The sequence below is a fragment of the Carcharhinus amblyrhynchos genome, chromosome 27 (assembly GCF_965287045.1).
Source record: "Carcharhinus amblyrhynchos chromosome 27, sCarAmb.v2.hapA, whole genome shotgun sequence".
Classification (NCBI taxonomy): Eukaryota; Metazoa; Chordata; class Chondrichthyes; order Carcharhiniformes; family Carcharhinidae; genus Carcharhinus; species Carcharhinus amblyrhynchos.
In genome coordinates, this window is record NC_137350.1 from 39,011,483 (window position 1) to 39,032,032 (window position 20,550).

Consider the following 20,550-nt stretch of genomic DNA (forward strand, 5'->3'; position numbering starts at 1 on the left):
CTGAATGGCCTCCTGTGCTGTATGATTTTCTGAAAGAAGTAATTATTGCGATAGCATCAGTACTGTGCAACACTGTGACAAATTTCACAAGGGAGCATAGTATCAGGATTAATGGATACCAGGGAGTGATTGCAACACAGTAACCTAATCTTCTGGATCTTAAAATTAGATTACTGGGTGGAAATCTCTCCCTGCTATCATTTATAACATATACTGGAGAACCATTTGTTTTGTTTCTTGAGAGTGTATCTCATGTTGGCTGTGTCAGTCGATAGCAAGTGTCAGTGTGTTTCCATCTTGCTGATGTGCAATAATGTTCACAGTTGATGGATAAATGACTGTGACATCGTCACTCCAGGTCTAATTGGGAAATAATTTGCCGTTACTTGGAAAATTATCCAGTCAATTGATGATGTACAGGGCTTTATTTTACAGCTGCACACAGCATAGATCATATATCACAAATAAATTCACTGAAATTTTCTAAAGCAACCATTTCCAGGTTTTAATTTCTTTCCCAGTTCCAAAATGTCAAAATATGCAAAAGACATTTATTATTATAATATTGGAGGGACTGTATTTCAATATAGTAAACTTGAAAGCAGAGATTTAAGATCCGGAATACAGGACACTGGAACAAAGAATGCTGGTATCAAATTCCATAGGAAATTTAATGAGGCAATTCGGTGTACTAGGAGAGAGCTAATTTATAGAGTTTTAGGGAAAAGATTGTAGGACTAAATTATACAACTGTTTCTGTTGCGCCAGCACAGATAAGATGAGCTGAATGATCTCTTTCTGTGCTCGATGATTTTATGATTGCCCATCGCTCCACTAATGTGGACATTGCAGGTTCCATGAGAATATTTGAAGAGAGGCAGGGAGATTTCCTGGTAAGCACTCTTCTTGGAATCAGAGGCAGATTAAGTGGTCAAATGTATCCCTTTTACCCAAAGCCTTATGAGCTGGGAGATGTACTGAGGTTCTGTGTAAATATACCTTCTGTCTTTTGGAAAAGCTATTTCACTTGAGCAATAACATTGCATGGGAGTTAAGTGAGACTGAAGGTGTCCGTGTCGTAAAAACCCTGAACAGCACCGTGGTTTGTTCATTTCTGCTGAATTGGAAAGATATTCAGAATCTGCTGGAAGAAAATGTCCATTTGAATCAGAAGTGTGAAGCTGGTATGTTGCTGTGATGTATTTTAGGATGCAAGTGAACACTGGGAAGGTGAGAACTAGAGTAAAATCTACACCCCAGCGGGTATTGAGCGCTATATTGATGTTTGTGTATGTGGAAAAACACAAGAGCTGGAATTCTCTGATCTCACTGACACTGGGGCTCCCCAGTGCCACTGCAGTGGATGGAGTTTTGACCAAGTGCCAAATTCTCTGTGGTGGTGAGGCGAATGAGATCAGAGAATCCTGACCAACATATCAGATCGATTACCCATTCTGAATCTTTTCTGATTCTCTTTTTTTTAATCACAATATTCATTCTCTGGATGTAGCATCACTGGCCAGCATTTATTGCCCGCCTGAGGTGGTGGTGAGCCATCTTCTGGACCTGCTGAACTTTGTGTAGTACAGGCACAGCACAGGATTTGACCCAATGACAAATGAGGGAAGCATCAGTAAATTTCCAAGTCAGGATGTGTGTGATTTGGAGGTGAACTTGCAGGTGGAGGTGTTCTCTGCCCTTATCCTTCTAGGTGGCAGAGGTGATCTTGGTGACCAGCTTGAAGATGCTATCAAAGGAACCTTGAGTTGCTGCAGTGTATCTTGTAGATGGTACACACAGGGGCCACTGTACAGTGGTGGTGGGAGGGAGTGAATGTTCAGGGTGATAAATGAGACTTCAATCAAGCAGACTTTATCCTGTGTTAAATAATTGTATGCATTCTTTTTATTTATTTAGCAAACATGTTATCAATCTCTAAACCAAAACACAAACAGCGTTTACCCAATTTGTTATTTCTAGAGACCTGGTTGCAGCAGAACTATACTGGTTATACCCAGTCATTGAAAGCTGTGGCCGTTCACGGGGCTTCTGCACAATTTATAGTTTGCTACAGATTGTGCTGCAGCAAGTTGGTGCTTTCAAACCAAAAATCTGCATGAAAACTGGGTCTCCATTTATGATTTCTATTTGTTTAAATTGTCAGTCATTTTAATTATTCTACACAAACCAGGCCCTTCAGAAACCCTCATCATATCCACTTTACAAAACTTCCAAATATACCAGCAGTGGCTCTGTGGGTGGCACTCTCACATCTGAGTGAGAAGATTGTTATGGGTTCAAGTTCCATGCTATGGATATGAGCAGGCATGCAGGCTGACACTCCCAGTCTCAGTACTGTGGGAGTTCTGGACTGTCAGAGGAACCGACTTTCAGAGGAGACAGATAAACAAGGGTCCCATGGAAAAAAAAAGATGACATATCCTGGGCCAATATTTATCCCTCAACTAACATCATTAAAACAGATGATCAGATTGATGCATGTGGAATCATGCTGTGTCCAAGTTGGCGCCAGTTTCCTATATTGCAACAGTGGGTACTTTTCATTGGCTTTTTGAGAAAGTCTTTAATTATTCATATACTGACCTGATTTCCGGCTGCAGTGTGTGTATCCTCTGTGTAAAGCAGATCATCCAGAATGCAGAAATCTCCGAGGATTGCAGAGGCTGGAGGTGATTACAGAGATAGGGAGGGGTGAGGCCATGGAGGGATTTAAAAATTAGGATGAGAATTTGAGAATTAAAGTGCCAATGGTACAACAATAATGTTTTTTTTTCTCTTTTCATTCACAGGTTTTAAGTCGGTCCTCCTTGTGTCCAACGAGGGGCATACACGCGATGGGTCGTACTTGGGCTGCTCTTGGTTGTTCGAGATTGGTCTAGTGCTTCATGTTGTTAGTGTATGCCTAAACTGGACCAGATACTGGGCAAGATGACAGCTCAGTGACTATCACTGATTGCTGTGCAGACACATGGATTTGGGCCAGTGTCTGTGGGAGTTTGCGCATTCTCCCCGTGCTTGCGTGGGTTTTCTCCGGGTGCTCCGGTTTCCTCCCACACCCCAAAGATGTGCTGTTAGGCTGACTGGCGGTAATAAATTGTCCCTAAATTAGTTTCCCTCAATGTGGATGGCCATAAAACATTAGACAAGGTTCATGGGTGGAGGGGGGGACTGGTGGTGTTAAGATGGCAGCGCGGGCTCGTTGGGCCGAAAGGCCTGTTTCCCGGGCTGTTTTTGTTCTTTTTTTGTTCTTATGTAGGCCAGCAAGCACAGGGGGTGATGGTGAAAGGTACTTTGTAGAAATTAGGACACAGGCAGTAGAGATTTGGAAGAGTCAATGTGGGAGGTTGAAGGCTGAACACCAATCCTTCGAATAGTTGGGTTTGGAAGTAACAAAAGCATAATATTTCCCGCACACGACAATGAGAGGCATCCAGCTCACAAGTTCTCTACTTCCAAGCAACACCCATCACAGACAGTCCACAAATATCCCATGTTAAAAAGTATTTTTGAATTTGCTGAAAGTTCTAATCTAGTTTTGCTACGCTGCCACTGACGTAAGCGGTAAATGTCAATCAATTCAAAGCTGCTTTGCAAGGCAACAGTCCAATGTTTTGGTATCATATAGCCCAGGATCACAGCTACACATTAGCCTGTGTTTAATCCTGTCAGTATTTTAACTAATCTGAGTGTCAGGACATCGTTGCATGCCAGGGACCTGGATAGTTTCATAATAATGCAGAATAAATCATTCCAACTTGGTCCTCATATTCCATCGGAGGCAGCTGGCTCTTCCTGAGTTGCAGGGATCTCGGCACTGATTTCGACATCACTGGTCAGAATGTGAGAGGGTGAGCTGGCCACAAACAGAAAGTAAGCAAGTCAGTTCCTGAGACATCAAATACCTTCGAATTGCAGTCTAACAGTGTATATCACTATCCTGCCAGAGTTCGTCAATCAGGACCCACTGGCTTACTAGAAATATGAATCAGTGCTGTAACCCCTGACCCAATAGACCCCGATCCCGCTATCCCAAAATGAGAATGCGGCCTCCCTTATGTAAAGAGAGAAATTCAGTCAAGCAACTGCTCACCTGTGTCAACCTAGGGCTGGTGTAGAGAGGGTGAGGAGCAGGTGCCATCTACTGCTCATTTGGGCATAGTACTTGACTGTGCAGTGACTGTGGCGGCACGACAGCGTAATTGCTAGATTCATAATCCAGAAACATGGGATCAATAATCATGAGAATTTCAGATCAAATCCTTATTTGGGAATTTGAATTCTGTTCTTAAAAATCTTCAAAGTTAAGCATCGGCTCCAGCATCATATAAAAAATGGCTCACTTTAGTAAACCCACCATCCTTACCCGATCTGGCCACTATGGGATTCCAGAACCAACTCTTAACTACCCTCTGAACTCTTAACTGCTCAGTCATGCCATGACTGGCAGGTGACGCCAGTGACACCCACATCCTGAGAATGAATAATGTCAAAAATTATAAAGGAATTAAAAAGGAAAGATATTTGCTAATAAATGTTTTCCATCTTTTAGATGAATAGGTCCTTGCTTTACTATTTCCTTTCTCTTTGGGTCTGCCATTAACTGGCATCTGATCAACAGTTAACTGGGAATTCTGTACCAGTGTAAGGCAGCATCACATTGCAGCAAAAAACACATTCTCGTCTAATCTTATTAAATTATTATTACACTTCCACAGGTCACTTATTTTCCTTTCCAGTTTTCCCTCTCCTGTGTCTAGGCTTATCAACTCTGGCCAACTTGGGTCAGGGTATTGTGACTCAGAAAATTGTGATTTCAGGTCCTCCTCTAGAAATAAATTTCAGGCTGCGCTTCATTGCAAATCAGAGGTGCCATCTTTCAGATGAGATGCTGAACTGAGACCCTGAATGGTCTGGAAATACCATTCAATGCTATTCAATTTGTCTCCCTTTTCTTTCTCTATAGATCTTTACATACTTATCCAATTCAATGTTTTTAACATTAGTGCTGAATCTGTTTTCACTGCTATTTAAGGCAACGCGTTCCAGTAAAAGAAACACAGGACTCAGGCACAAGGCCATTCATCCCTTCAAACCTGCTCCATCATTCAACAAGATCATTGCTAATCTGGTTGCGGTCTCAACTCTGCTTTGCAGTCTGCGCCAAAGAACTTGTGACTCTTTAGTCTATCAAAAATCTAACTGTGCCTTGATTAAATTCAATGCCCAGCCTTCACTTTCTGGAGAAGAGAATTCCACAGACTAATGACCCTTTGAGAGAAGAGAATTTTCCATATCTCAGTCTTAAATGGTATTCTTAAACTGTGCCCCCTAGTTCTAGTCTCTCCTGCAAGTGAAAACATCCTTGCAATATCTATCCTATCAAATTGCCTCAGGATCTTATATGTTTCAATCACGCCACTTCTCATTCTTCTAAAGTCCAATGGGTACAGACCCAACCTGTTTTCATAAGAAATGAGTCAAGTGAATCTTCTCTGTCCTGCTTTTAAGGCAATTAGATTGAAGGAGTTTACTGCAGATGTACAGGGCATTAGTGAGAGCACCTCTGGAATACCATGTATAATTTTGCAGACTGTCAATTTTGCCATCTTGACAACTTAGTTTCCTACCTTTCTTGATGCTATTGGTAAATTGAGTTACCATACATTCACTTCCTTCATACAAATCATTGACGTGGACTGTAAATTGTTGACACAAGTCATCTCACAAAACCAGGTTTATTTGGAATCACGAACTTTTGGAGGCTGCTCCGTCATCAGGTGAGCAGCACTCCAAAAGCTCATGATTCCAAATAAACATGTTAGACTTTAACTTGGTGTGGTGAGACTTCTTACTGTGCTCACCTCAGTCCAATGCCAGCATCTCCACGTCGTAAATAGTTGAGGCACCAGTACTGACTCCATTTGTTACATCTTGCCAACCCAAAAAAGACACATTTATGCCTACTCTCTGCTTTCACTTAGCTAATCAATCCTTCATCCACGTTAATATGATACCCCCTACACCATGTAACCTTATCTTGTGGAGTAACCTTTGATGTGGCAACTATCAAATATCTGCTGCAAATCCAAGTGCACCACATCTACAGATTTTCCTTTGTCCACCTTTCTTGTTATTCCTTAAAATACTCTAATAAATTAGTTAAACACAATTTCTTTTTCACAAACCCTCTTTGATGGATTCTAGCAATTTCCCAATGATTATTTTCCCTCTGGCTGTTTTGCCAGTCAGTGTTGGATTTACTTCATGTCTGTCGAGGCAGTGTAAAGTTAATATGCAATACAGTAACTACCCTTCCCATCTCCTAATACTCATAAGCTACTAATTACCTTTCGCACTCATAGCCGACAGCCCCTGCATCTTCTCTGGGTATAACGCTCTTTCTGCACATGGCGTTTTCCAGGATGGCCTCGTTGACAGAGAAGGGAGTGTGGCCTTGAACACAAGACTCAATCTGCGCTGGGGACAGCTGTGTCTGCAGGAAGAGGTGCAGCTGACTGTCCGACAAAAAGACTGTTGTGTGGAGAACCCTAAAAAAGAACAAGAACTACATTAATATGGTGCCTTTCACAACCTTGGGACATCTTAAAGCACTTAGTAGGCGATAGAAATGTAGTCACTATTGTAACATTGAAAAACACGGCTTCAGAAAGGTTCCCACAAACTGCAATGAAATAATGTTTAAATAAACTTTTTTTTAGTGATGTTTATTGAGGGTTAAATGTTGGACTTGACACCAGGGAGAACTCCCATGTTCTTCTTCAAAATAGTGCCATGGGAATTTGAGGCAGCCTGTCTCACTCAAAAGACAACACCTGTAACAATACGGCGTTCCCTCACTGAGGCACCTGGAGTGCTTTCTGAATTAACCTAGATTTTTGAGTTTAAGTCTCCAAAGTGGGTCTTGATCCCATAAACTTCTAATTCAAAGGTGACAGTGTGTTCCACTGAGCCATGGCTGAAAGACTAATGAGTGGCAAGGAAATGATTCATTCCCAAGAAATCCAATAGGGAACTTAGAGCAACTTCTTCACCCTAAGAGAGGTAAAAATGTGTGAAACTCGCTACTACAGGGTGCAGTTGAAGCAAATTATATAGATGTATTTAAGGAAAAGCTAGACAAGCACATGAGGGAGAAGGGAATAGAGGGTTCCAATGGAAGGTTTAGAAGAGGAAAGATGGGGAGAAGCTCGAGTGGCACATCAACAGGTGGGGCTGAATGGCCTGTTTCTGTGTCATATATTCTTGTGTATGTAATTCTGTGTATGAAGCATAGGAATACACAACTCCAATAATATACATATAAGAACACAGAACATAAGAAGTAGGAGCAGGAGTAGGCCATCTAGCCCTTCGAGCCTGCCCCGCCATTCAATAAGATCATGGCTGATCTGAAGTGGCTCAGTTCCACTTTCCCGCTTTCTCCCCATAACCCTTAATCCCCTTGCCTACCAAAAACCTATCTACCCGTGTCTTAAATATATTTAGCAAGGTAGCCTCCACCACTTCAACGGGCAGAGAATTCCAGAGATTCACCACCCTGTGAGTGAAGAAGTTCCTCCTTAACTCCGTTCTAAACTGTCCCCCCCTTATCTTGAGGCTGTGCCCTCTAGTCCTGTTGTCCTTTCTGAGCGGGAAGAATCTCTCTACCTCTACCCTATCCATCCCTTTCATTTTCTTACGCAAGTATATAAATATATATGGGAGTGGGTTGCCTGTCACTCCAGTTTTGCCTCCAATGTCTGGAAGGTGGTGACTCATTCTGGGCTGTTCGATATGCACCAGCTGCTCTGATACCAGTGACTGCCTTTATATTTCTGCAGCAAGTTGTTAGCATCTGGAATGCACTGAGTGATAGGGTGGTGTAGCACATACAGTGGTAATGTGGAATTGGATAGATGTTCAAAAATAAGTAGATACTGGGCTTTGGGAAAAGAGTAGGGAAGTGGAACTAATTGAATAACTTTCCAAGAAACAGCACAGCCACAATGGACCTAAAAGCCTCCTTTTATGTGGTATGATTCTACGTAGTTTAATGGGAAGGCATTAAAGCCAAGCTCAATTCTGTCATTACTGCATATCTACACAGACAGACAGACACACACACACACACACACACACACACACACAACAGCAGCAGGGGTCATGGGATAGTGATCAGCAGCAAATAATCTGATCACAGCTGGCACACTATACTTGTCCTCAGTACTGCTGCAATAGGTGAGGTGCCTGCATCACGCTCCTTGCTCCTGATTGTTGTCCAATGATTCCTGATGAAAGCTTTGTGTGTGGAGATATCAAGTGAGATATACTGCTCAGCAGGTCCTCATCGGTTGAAAATCCTGCTGGACCCATTAAAACTCAGAGATAAATAACGGTCAGGCAAGTGAAAGAGCCCCAAATACAATGAGTAGCAGCTTCAGCAGAGAGACAGAAAACATTGAAATTGCAACCTGATTCACAAACATTTTGATTTTACACAAGTTATTATGTATAATGATTCATAGAAAAGAAGCACCATCAAGCTTTTGTGTCTGAATATTTATTTTTGCAGAGCGGATTGCAAGTAGAAAATGGAAACTGTCTTGCCCTTCTGAACAGCAATCTGCAGAGAACTGATTTAAATCAGACTCATAGTACGCCCGAGTCTGTTGATTTCCCTGCATGAGGATTGCAATGACATTCAAACTGTCTGCAAGTGCTTTTCTGATTTAGAATAGCAGACAGATACTGATAAGATCATTTCCCATTGGCTCAAATGAAGCATAACACACTTAGCAATACTGGAGCTCATCTGTAACCAGGGGTGAGGGAAGCTGATCATAGATTTGTCTAATCAACATCCTGATTCACATAATCAGCTCTGCAAGCTAAAATTAAAGCATCCTGCTGGTTCTGTTAAGAAAATCAGGCAAGAATATTTTGCAAAGATTATAATTCTCATTTGATAACCCATTTCAAGGTTCCCACTCAGCCCACAAAATGCAAAAAATTGGTTTAGCTTCATTCTCCAACCTTCTCTATTCTTGTTCTGAAGCTGCTGATTCCTACAGGGTAACAATCCAACAAACCATTCCACAAATCTATAAGTCTAGACAGCAAGATATTCAAACAGTAGGGCATTGTATCTTAGATTTCCAACTCTGGCTGGGGCATTTCCAGAGGTTTCAGCACAAAATCCAACAGCCCCACTGAGTCAGTTTTTTTCACCATCTCCACTATGTTTTAGAATTAGTAAACAACAATACTCAAAAAAAATCAGTTTGTTTATAGCAAGTAATTTATCTCCTGATTGCTTGTCTCAAGGAGATTCATTGTTATTTCCTGAAGACTCCAGGGCAATCATAAGAACATAACATAAGAACATAAGAAATAGGAGCAGGAGTAGGCCATCTAGCCCTTCGAGCCTGCCCCGCCATTCAATAAGATCATGGCTGATCTGTCGTGGCTCAGTTCCACTTTCCCGCCCTCTCCCCATAACCCTTAATCCCCTCTCTTATCAAGAACCCATCAACCAGCTTCTTAAAAATATTTAGCGAGGCAGCCTCCACCACTTCAACGGGCAGAGAATTCCAGAGATTCACCACCCTTTGAGTGAAGAAGTTCCTCCTCAACTCCGTTCTAAACTGCCCCCCCTTTATCTTGAGGCTGTGCCCCCTAGTCCTACTGTCTTTTTTGAGCGGGAAGAGTCTCTCCACCTCTATCCTATCCATCCCATTCATCATCTTATACGTCTCAATGAGATCTCCCCTCATTCTTCTAAACTCTAACGAGTACAAGCCTAGTTTATTCAGCCTCTCCTCATAGCTCAACCCCCTCAACTCCGGTATTAGCCTAGTAAACCTCCTCTGCACTCCCTCCAAGGCCAAAATATCTTTGTGCAGGTGCGGCGCCCAAAACTGCACACAGTACTCCAGCTGCAGCCTCACCAATGCCCTATACAGCTGCAGCAAGACCTCCCTACTTTTATATTCAATCCCCCTCGCTATGAAGGCCAGCATCCCATTCGCCTTCCTGACCACCTGCTGCACCTGCAAGCTGGGTTTTTGTGACTCATGCACTGCAATCTTGCAGTGTTGGCAACGATAAACGCTCCTGAAATCTATTATTACCTGAAACAAATAACATACGCACTCCTCAGCAAGGATCACCAACATACCCCCACCAGGAACCAGGGCTGATTATTTCCATCCTGTCCAGGGTGTTAGAACTCATTACGGTGTCATTGCTCAGTTAGTTAGCACTAACACTTTGTCAGAAAGTTTCAGATTCAAGTCCCAATCCAGAGGCTTGAGTACACAATCTAGGTTGACATCCTTGTGCAGTGCTAAGGGAGTCCTGCGTTGTCAGGGGTGCCATCTTTTGTATGAGGTGCTAAACCAATATCCCATTTGCCCTCCCAAGTGGACATAAAAGATCCCCCAGCACTATTTTGAAGAAAGCAGGTGTGTGTTTCCCCAGTGTCCGAATCAATATTTATCTTTCAACTGGGACGACACGGTAGCACAGTGGTAAGCGCTACTGCTTCACAGTGCCAGAGAACCAGGTTCAATTTCTGGCTTGGGTCACTGTTTGTGTGGAGTTTGCACATTCTCCCTGTGTCTGCATGGGTTTTCTCCGGGTTCTCCTGTTTCCTTCCACATTCTGAAAGACGTGCTGGTTAGGTACATTTACCTGAACAGGCGCTGGACTGTGGCGATTAGGGGAATTTCACAGTAACTTCATTGCAGTGTTAATGTAAGCCCTATTTGTGACTAATAAATGAACTTTAAAACTTTAACCAACATCCAGGTTGACATTCTAGTGCAGAACTGAGGATGTGCTGCACTGTTGGAGGTGTCTGCTTTCAGATAAGACTTTAAACTAAAGCCCTGTCCACTCAGGTGAATGTAAAAAATTCCACATGACTATTTTGAAACAGAACATGGGTATTCTTCCAGTGTCCAGGCCATTATTCGTCATGACTCATGTCACTAAAAACTTGCTGTTTACAAACTGGCTGCCACTCGCCCTGCATTACAACAGTGAGTACACTTCAAGAAGTACTTCATTAACCATAAAGAATGAAATCCATCTGGTGCAGGATCTTTCACCTCGTTCAGCATCAGCAGGAACCATAATTGACAAATCTTTCTGATAGTTTGAAGAAATTATCTGTCAGTAGGTGGAGCACATCCGCCTGAAACTTGCTTTTACTGTGTAGCATAGACCAAATGATAAAAATGAATTAGCGTCAGGAAACAGGCCTGGGAGGAGTGCCCTGGGTATTAAACACAGTATTTGGAGCCTTGGGGTAATTGTATTAAGTATATAGTTTCATAGTCCATGTACATACTGCAGGTTTAAGCAGAAGATTTAATATCTCCTTCAGAATCACTTTTCTAAACATTAATCTGGTGATGGGTAACTAATTACTCAGAAAACCAACTCTCACATGAGCCCAGACAGTCAACATTCTCAAGATATGAGATCATTAAGTGCTGGAAATTTCAGTTTTCTTCCACTAACGGAGCAACTATTTTCTCCTCCTCCTCTCTGAAGAAGCTGATTCTCGCAGGTACATCTCCACCAAATCTGATCATTATCTTGACCCTAAGTGGCGATTCTTCACATGTGAGATCAGACAGGAATATCAGAGTGCTATTTAACCATGTGGGTAACACATAAACATGCCCACCAGAGGCTGGAGTATCTCAAATGAAAATTTAACTCTGGATTTTCCTTTCAGACCCAAATGCAGTGATCTATTGTTAATCCAGCTGTGAGTAAGGTTGCTAATGTGGAGAGTTACCAGTAAAAGTACTATCTACACATGCACGTACACACACACACAGAAAAACAAGATGAAGATGGACATGGACATAATACAAGAATGTGCCAAGTCCCAATGCGCAGGTTCCCTGCAACAATCTTAAGATTCAAAGAAATAATATTGCAAAGAATACACTGAATAAATTCAGTAACCTAGATAACACAACGTCTACCCGCTGATAGCAATGAGTCATACAAGCAGTCTCGGATTCAATTCTTGGTCTGTTTTGTTTTGGGGGAGGGGTGTTTGAATGGATGTTAACTTTGGTTTGGTTGGAGAGCGGGCACAGAGATAAGGTTAGAGCAGTCAACACTATGATGTTAGTGTACCTTTAGAAAAGGTTTTTTAAAAATATGATTTTTGCAGCTCTTACAGTTTCAGCGGTTTCTTAGCTCACAGCTTCAGTGATCTCATTGTTGGTGGCTTAACTGGAAATGTCCCTTTATTTGCTACTTTAGTGGCTTAAATGTGGTTGCTTGTGTTCATTCTGGGATTAGTTTTAAGATCCTGCATTGTTAGGAGGACAGTCATGTGTTTTTAGATAGTTTTTTTTTCCATTTTCAGGTTTGAGTTTTACTTTTAGAAGGGACAGCAAGTGTAAAAGAAGTGTATTCCCTTTCTCCCAGTTGTTTTGAAAATTCTGTTGATTAGCAGAAAACAAGTTATTGTTTTCCTGAAGGGTGAAATCTGCCGTTGTTGGGGGCTGGACCAGAGTCTCTCTGGTGTTTTGGGAAGCTGTGTCATCTTCAAACTGTTCAGAGTGAATCCAGAGAACTGCAAACTTCAACCAACGGACTTAATTTTCATCATCACATGAGCAGTAGACTTTGCTGTATCAAACCTTGGTCTATAGCAAGGGTTTTGGTTTGATTGGAACACATTTGATATGTTTGTTAAGGGTTATACATTCTAGTGGTTGTTTTGTTTCTTGTTTGTAACTGATAGAAGTTATTGCTAATTTTCTTTTCATACATTTTAACTATATTCTGAAATAAACATTGTTTGATAAAAGCTTCTTGATTGGTCTTCTGATTCATATCTAAAGTGGAACACTCATGCTTATCCAAGCCAAATTCAAGATGCAAAACTGATGATTCAGGTGAGCTTCATAAAACACTCTGGAGTTTCTGACCTGAACCATAGTAATACTCTCAGACTCAAATTTTACCTCCCTCACTTGTGATTTGGTAGAGAGTAAGATGGAATGGGAAGAACAGTTTCAGAATGGCTCCCCAACTCATGAACACCGCGATGAAGCTGGCTCCTATGTGGCTGTTTTCACTGCCAGGTGTTTGAAGCACTCATCTGTTTCAGGCAATGAACTCTTTTTAATTTACAAACTGGGGTCCTACGACATAAACTGGATCCCCAACTCTTTTTTTTAGGTAACAGCAGGCCCTATCAAATAAATTCCTGGTGCTCCAGGACCCACACTCTCAACTATTATTGGAGGCACTAAATTTACAATGCTGACAGCCCCTGGCCTGAACTTCAAGTTTCAATCTGTTGAGTTGCCTGTGCTTCCCTGTCCATATTTAAATAGTGCTGGGGATCACAGGGTAGCCTCTTCATTGGCACCGTCTGAGAAGCAGAATTGACCTCACATTGTTGACTCACAAAGGACAAATGGCCATTTGGACAAAGTGCTACTAAATAGAGCTGGAACTACATCAGCAAGCAGGCAACACCTTCAGGAGAGATGGGGAGAAGATAACCAGAATTATACCAGGATTAAGGCTGTGAGATCTGTTACAGTTTCTACTCTGTCATGATAAACATGTGAGAAAAAGATCAAACCTCTTTATTCATTCTTTTACTTGTGATCTGAGATTTATATCCTCTGGTTACACACTTACTAATTTTGGTGAATTTAACTTAATTGCTTCAATAAGATAAATAAGGAGCTTTTCCTTAAATAATTGAATGATTATCTGGGCAGCAAGGTAGCACAGTGGTTAGCACTGCTGCCTCACAGCTCCAGGAATCTGGGTTCGATTCCTGGCTTGGGTTACTGTCTGTGTGAAGTTTTCCCCATGTCTGCATGGGTTTCCTCCAGGTGCTCCGGTTTCCTCCCACTATCCAAAGATGTGCAGGTTAGTTGCATTGGCCATGCAAAATTGCCCCTTAGGGTCCTGGGATGCTTAGGTTAGAGGGATTAGTGGGGTGAATATGTGGGGTTTCGGAGACAGGCCTGGGTGGGATTGTTGTAGGTGCAGGCTGAATGGCCTTCTTCTGCATGATGTGGAGATGCTGGCGTTGGATTGGGGTAAACACAGTAAGATGTCTCACAACACCAGGTTAAAGTCAAACAGGTTGATTTAGTAGCAAAAGCCACTAGCTTTCGGAGCGCTCTCTGCTCCTTCGAAAGTGAGTGGGAGTTCTGTTCACAAACAGGGCATATAAAGACACAACTCAATTTACAAAATAATGGTTGGAATGTGAATCTTTACAGGTAATCAAGTCTTAAAGGTACAGACAACTTGAGTAGAGAGAGGGTTAAGCACAGGTTAAAGAGATGTGTATTGTCTCCAGACAGGACAGTGAGTGAGATTTTGCAAGCCCAGGCAAGTCGTGGGGGTTACAGATAGTGTGACATGAACCCAAGATCCCGGTTGAGGCCATCCTCATGTGTGCAGAACTTGGCTATCAGTCTCTGCTCAGCGACTCGACATTGTTGTGTGTTGTGAAGGCTGCCTTGGAGAACATTTACCTGAAGATCAGAGGCCGAATGCCCGTGACCGCTGAAGTGTTCTCCAACAGGAAGAGAACACTCTTGCCTGGTGATTGTCAAGCAGTGTTCATTGATTCATTGTCGTAGCGTCTGCATGGTCTCCCCAATGTCTCGGGACATCCTTTCCTGCAGCATAGCAGGTAGACAACACTGACCAAGTTGCAAGAATATGTACAGTGTACCTGGTGGATGGTGTTCTCACGTGAGATGATGGCATCCATGTCGATGATCCGGCACATCTTGCAGAGGTTGCTGTGGCAGGGTTGTGTGGTATCTTGGTCACTGTTTTCTTGAAGGCTGAGTAGTTTGCTGCGGACATTGAGGTTGCGTGGTTGTTTGAAGGCAAGAAGTGGGGGTGTGAGGATGGCTTGGCAAGATGTTTGTCTTCATCAATGACATGTTGAAGGCTCCGGAGATGTCATAGCTTCTCCGCTCCGGGGAAGTACTGGACGATGAGAGGTACTCTATCTGCTGTGTCCCGTGTTTGTCTTCTGAGGAGGTCAGTGCAGTTTTTCACTGTGGCGCATTGGAACTGTTGATCGATGAGTTAAGCGCAATATCCTGTTCTTATGAGGGCATCTTTCAGCGTCTGGAGGTGTCTGCTGTGACCATCCTCATCTCAGCAGATCCTGTCTATACGGAGGGCTTGTCCACAGGGGATGGCTTCTTTGGGTGGAAGCTGGATAAGTGGAGCATCGTGAGGTTATCTGTGGGCTTGCGGTACAGTGAAGTGCTGAGGTGACCATCCTTGATGGACATGTGTGTGTCCAAGAATGCAACCGATTGAGTAGCCCATGGTGAGTCTGATGGTGGGATGGAACTTGTTGATGTCATCATATAGTTGTTTCAATGATTGCTTGCCATGAGTCCAAAGGAAGAAAACGTCATCAATGTATCTAGTGTATAGCATTGGTTGAAGGTCCTGTGCGGTGAAGAGGTCATGTTTGAACCCATACATGAAGATGTTGGCATATTGAGGTGCAAATTTGGTCTCCATGGCTGTTCCATGTATCTGGATAAAGAACTGGTTGTTGAAGGTTAAGACCTTGTGGTCCAGGATGAAGCGGATGAGTTGTAAAATTGCATCTGGAGACTGGCAGTTGTCAACGTTGAGTACTGAGGTGGTTGCAGCAATGCCATTGTTGTGGGAGATGCTGGTGTAGAGTGCCGAGACATCCATTGTGACAAGGAGTGCTTCTGGTTCAACTGCTCCATATGTGCTAAATTTCCGTGGGAAGTCCGTAGTGTCGCGACAAAAGCTGTGGCTTCTTTGTACAATGGGTTTCAGGATGCCCTTGACGTAGCTGGAGGGGTTCTCGTACAGGGCCCCATTGTCCGATACGATGGGACGGCCGGATGTGTTTGCCTTGTGTATCTTCAGAAAGCAGTAGAGATCTCCAACGCGGGGAGTATGTGGATTACAGCAAAGAAGTGAACCGACAACTGAACAATGAGGAACATTACACAGTTACCTGCAGATCCGACCAAAGAACACACCCGTTAACTCAATAGACTGATCAAGACCTTTGTTTGGACCTTCGGAGCACCCTCTGTGCTCTCATCGTACATACTCCCTGCGTTGGAGATCTCTACTGCCTCCCAAAGATACACAAGGCAAACACACCTGGCCATCCCACCGTATTGGGCAACGGGACCCTGTGCAAGAACCTCTCTGGCTACGTCGAGGGCATCCTGAAACCCACTGTACAAAGACCCCCAGATTTTGTCGTGACACTATGGACTTCCTGCAGAAACTCAGCACACATGGAGCAGTTGAACCAGGAGCACTCCTCGTCACAATGGATGTCTCACCACTCTACACCAGCATCTCCCATAGTGATGACATTGCTACAACTGCCTCAGTACTCGACGCTGACAACTGCCAGTCTCCAGATGCAATTTTACATCTCACCCACATCATCCTGGACCACAACCAGTTCTTCATCCAGACACAAGGAACAGCCATGGGGACCAAATTCGCACCTCAATATGCCAACATCTTCATGCACAGGTTCGAAAAGATTTCTTCACTGCACAGGACCTTCAATTGATGCTTTACACTAGATACATCAATGATATTTTCTTCCTTTGGACTCATGGTGAACAATCAGTGAAACAACTATATGATGACATCAAGCTCCATCCCACCATCAGACTCACCATGGACTACTCTCCGGAATTGGTTGCATTCTTGGACACATGCATCTCCATCAAGGACGGTCACTTCAGCACTTCTCTGTACCGCAAACTCACGGATAACCTCATGATGCTCCACTTCTCCAGTTTCCACCCTAAACACATTAAAGAAGACATCCCCTGTGGACAAGCCCTCCGTATACACAGGATCTGCTCGGATGAGGAGGATCGCAACAGACACATCCAGACATTGAAAGATGTCCTCATAAGAATAGGATATGGCGCTTGACTCATCGATCCGACGCGCCACAGCGAAAAACCTCACTGACCTCCTCAGAAGACAAATACCAGACACGGTGGACAGAGTACCCTTCATTATCCAGTACTGCCCTGAAGCGGAGAAGCTATGACATCTTCTCTGGAGCCTTCAACATGTCATTGATGAAGACGAACATCTCACCAAAGCCATCCTCACACCCCCACTTCTTGCCTTCAAATAATCGCAGCAAACTACTCAGCCTTCAGGAGAACAGTGACTACGATACCACACAACCCTGCCACAGGAATCTCTGCAAGATGTGTTGGACCATCGACATGGATGCCATCATCTCATGTGAGAGTACCATCCACTAGGTACACGGTACATACTCTTGCAACTTGGCCAACATTGTCTACCTGATACGCTGCAGGAAAGGATGTCCCAAGGCATGGTACACTGGGGAGACCATGCAGACGCTACAACAACAGATGAATGAACACTGCTCGACAATCACCAGGCAAGACTGTTCTCTTCCTGTTGGGGAACATTTCAGTGGCCACGGGCATTCAGCCTCTGATCTTCGGGTAAGCGTTCTCCAAGGCGGCCTTCATGATACACAACAACGCAGAGTCGCTGAGCAGAGACTGACAGCCAAGTTCTGCAAACAAGAATGGCTTCAACCGGGATCTTGGGATCATGTGACACTATCTGTAACCCCACGACTTGCCTGGGCTTACAAAATCTCACTTACTGTCCTGGCGGAGACAATACACATCTCTTTAACCTGTGCTTAACGCTCTCTCCACTTACATTGTCTGTATCTTTAAGAATTAATTACCTGTAAAGACTTGCATTTATTTTGTAAATTGAGTTTGTGTGCTTATATGCCCTGTTTGTGAACAGAACTTCCACTCACCTGACAAAGGAGCAGCGAGCGCTCTGAAAGCTACTGGCTTTTGCTACCAAATCAATTTGTTTGACTTTAACCTGGTGTTGTGAGACTTCTTACTTCTTCTGCACTGCAGGGTTTCTATGACTTTACATGATGTGGAGTTATTAAGATATGAAGAATTTTAATTATTCACTAATAAAGTGAACACCAGAACCTGATCAATAAGCACACCAGGATTCGGAAACAGTGTCTACTGAAATATTGTACAATCCCAAAAGTACAAAGGGCTGGTGATAACTATACATTTATTAGCATCCCAAAAAGGCACTTTAATGCTTCCTTGAAGGGTGGTGAATCTCTGGAATTCTTTGCCCGTTGAAGTGGTGGAGGCTGCCTCGCTAAATATTTTTAAGACGCGGGTTGATGGGTTTTTGATAAGCGAGGGGATTAAGGGTTATGGGGAGAGGGCGGGAATGTGGAACTGAGCCACGACAGATCAGCCATGATCTTATTGAATGGCGGGGCAGGCTTGAAGGGCTAGTTGGCCTACTCCTGCTCCTATTTCTTATGTTCTAAACAAAGACCACATTTACCCCTCAGGCAAACAATAGCAACAACTTATACTCATATAGCATCTTTAAAATAATAAAACATCTCAAGTTGCTTACAGGAGCATTATAAAACAAAATGTAACACAGGCACATAAGAAGATATTAAATTAGATGACTAATGGTTTGGTTGAAGGGGTAGGTTTTAACAAGTGCTTTAAAGAAGGAAAGTGAGGTAGAGACATTTAGGAAAGGAATTCTAGAGCTTGGTGTCTTGGCAACTTAAGATTCAGTCACCAATGATGAAGAAATCAAAATCAGGAGTTCCCAGGACACCAGAATTAGATGAACACAGATAACCTGGAGGTCACAGAGATAGGGAAGAGACAGGATATATTTGAAAATAAGACATAAGAACGTAAGAACATAAGAAACAGGAGCAGGAGTAGGCCATCTAGCCCTTCGCGCCTGCCCCGCCATTCAGTAAGATCATGGCTGATCTGAAGTGGATCAGTTCCACTTTCCCGCTTTCTCCCCATAACCCTTAGTTCCCCTGACATAAAACATTCCATGGAAGTAGCTCAAAGAAGAGCAGGTAATTCCGTCCAGATCTTCAGCCCAATAATTATTCTTCAGTTAACATCAGTGGATCGGATTATCTGATCATTACGTGTATTAATAGGAGTTTGCTGTGTACACTGAGCTTTCTATATTAAAATGTGACCTTACATGAAAAGTATTTCATTGGTTGTAAAGAATCTTGAAATGTCTGAGGATGTGAATTTTTTTTTTTGCTGTGAAGATATTGTCACAATAAGCAGTGCGGTATGACATTGGCCCATGTTGTGCATATGTGAGCGTGCTAAATGCAGGGTTGAGCTCAGTTCAAGGGCAAATGTTTGAATGGGTACGATAATGAAATACCTATGATATCTGCCCATCAACTCAGAGCTCTTGAGATCTCATCAGCACAAGTTATGAACTCAAGATAGTTCAAAATTGAAGAGCATTGGCAACATTGTAAAAACCCAACTGCTTTGAAGAAGAGTACATGCCATTATTTCCTGCTCAGCTCAGACTATGGAGTTGATTTGTTACACCTTGCAAAGTGGTCCATCCAGTTAATTAATTGTCTGGGTGGCTTGAGATGGGTATTTCTTACAGCGTTGCACACATTCTTAGACCAAAGTTAAGAAAAAACATAGGTCGCCCAGAGATTTTGAGAACTGTTCTTGATCATTAGTCAAAGAGAACAAGAGGTGGAAATGGGAACAATAATTAGGAGGATAATTACTTTTGCTGACAGCATTTTCTCAATGGATTACCATATGACATAAAGCGCCAATGAGTGAAGGAATTAATGATGTTTCCACACTGCCTTTACACACAAGAGGCATGTCCTATAGACATGAAAACAGGGACACTGACCTCAAAGATACAGAATGGAATTAAACATTGCTCAGTCACAGCAAGAAAACTCCACATAAATTCTTCCTTGTTGTTCTCTGTGTTTTTTTGTTTTGTCCCAATTTTCATAGGAACAAAAGGAGACCATTTTACCCTGAAAGCTTGTTTAGCCATTTAGTGAAATCATGGCTGATCTTTGACCTAACTCCATTCTGCCACCTTTATCCCGTATCATTTCATGCCTATAACTGTGATGTGGAGTTGCCGGCATTGGAGTAAGATGGGCACAGTAAGTAGTCTCACAACATCAGGTTAAAGTCCAACAGGTTTATTTGGTAGCATGAGCTTTTGGAGCATTGCTCCTTCATCAGAGAGTCAATATTCCCTTACGTTGTGTGGAAAGAGGCTGTGCACAAGCACCTACCCTTTAAGATGAATCACACGAGGGAACATTGGTGAGGGTATTAAATAAATGAACAAGGGTGAGTAGATAGACTGAAAATATAGATCAGCAATGACCTAACAGTGACAGAACAGGTTTAATGGGATGAAGGGTCTCCTCCTTCTGTGTACTGGACACACACAGTTATCTGGTCTCAGCTGAGTTGCTATATTTAGCCTCAAGCATTCCTGGGCTATATTCTGGGAAAGCAGTGGTCAGTACCCAATGACCCTTGGAAGAAAAGTGGGGAACCTGTGCATCGGGATATGATAAGGACTGGCCCA

At 42.9% G+C, this 20,550-nt stretch overlaps 1 protein-coding gene across 2 annotated transcripts in view; it reads right to left on the reverse strand.

The window, feature by feature from the left end:
- Nucleotides 1–420: 420 nt before the first annotated feature.
- Nucleotides 421–20,550, reverse strand: part of LOC145359231 (sorting nexin-11-like) — a 137,497-nt gene continuing 117,367 nt past the window's right edge. For both annotated transcript variants that reach the window (XM_080213726.1, XM_080213725.1), the window contains exons 8-9: nt 6,369–6,569; nt 421–3,874 (exon numbers count right to left, since the gene is read on the reverse strand). In XM_080213726.1, the coding sequence (XP_080069852.1) occupies nt 3,784–3,874; nt 6,369–6,569 (292 nt within the window). In that variant the 3' untranslated portion in view covers nt 421–3,783. The remainder of the gene's footprint in view (nt 3,875–6,368; nt 6,570–20,550) is intronic.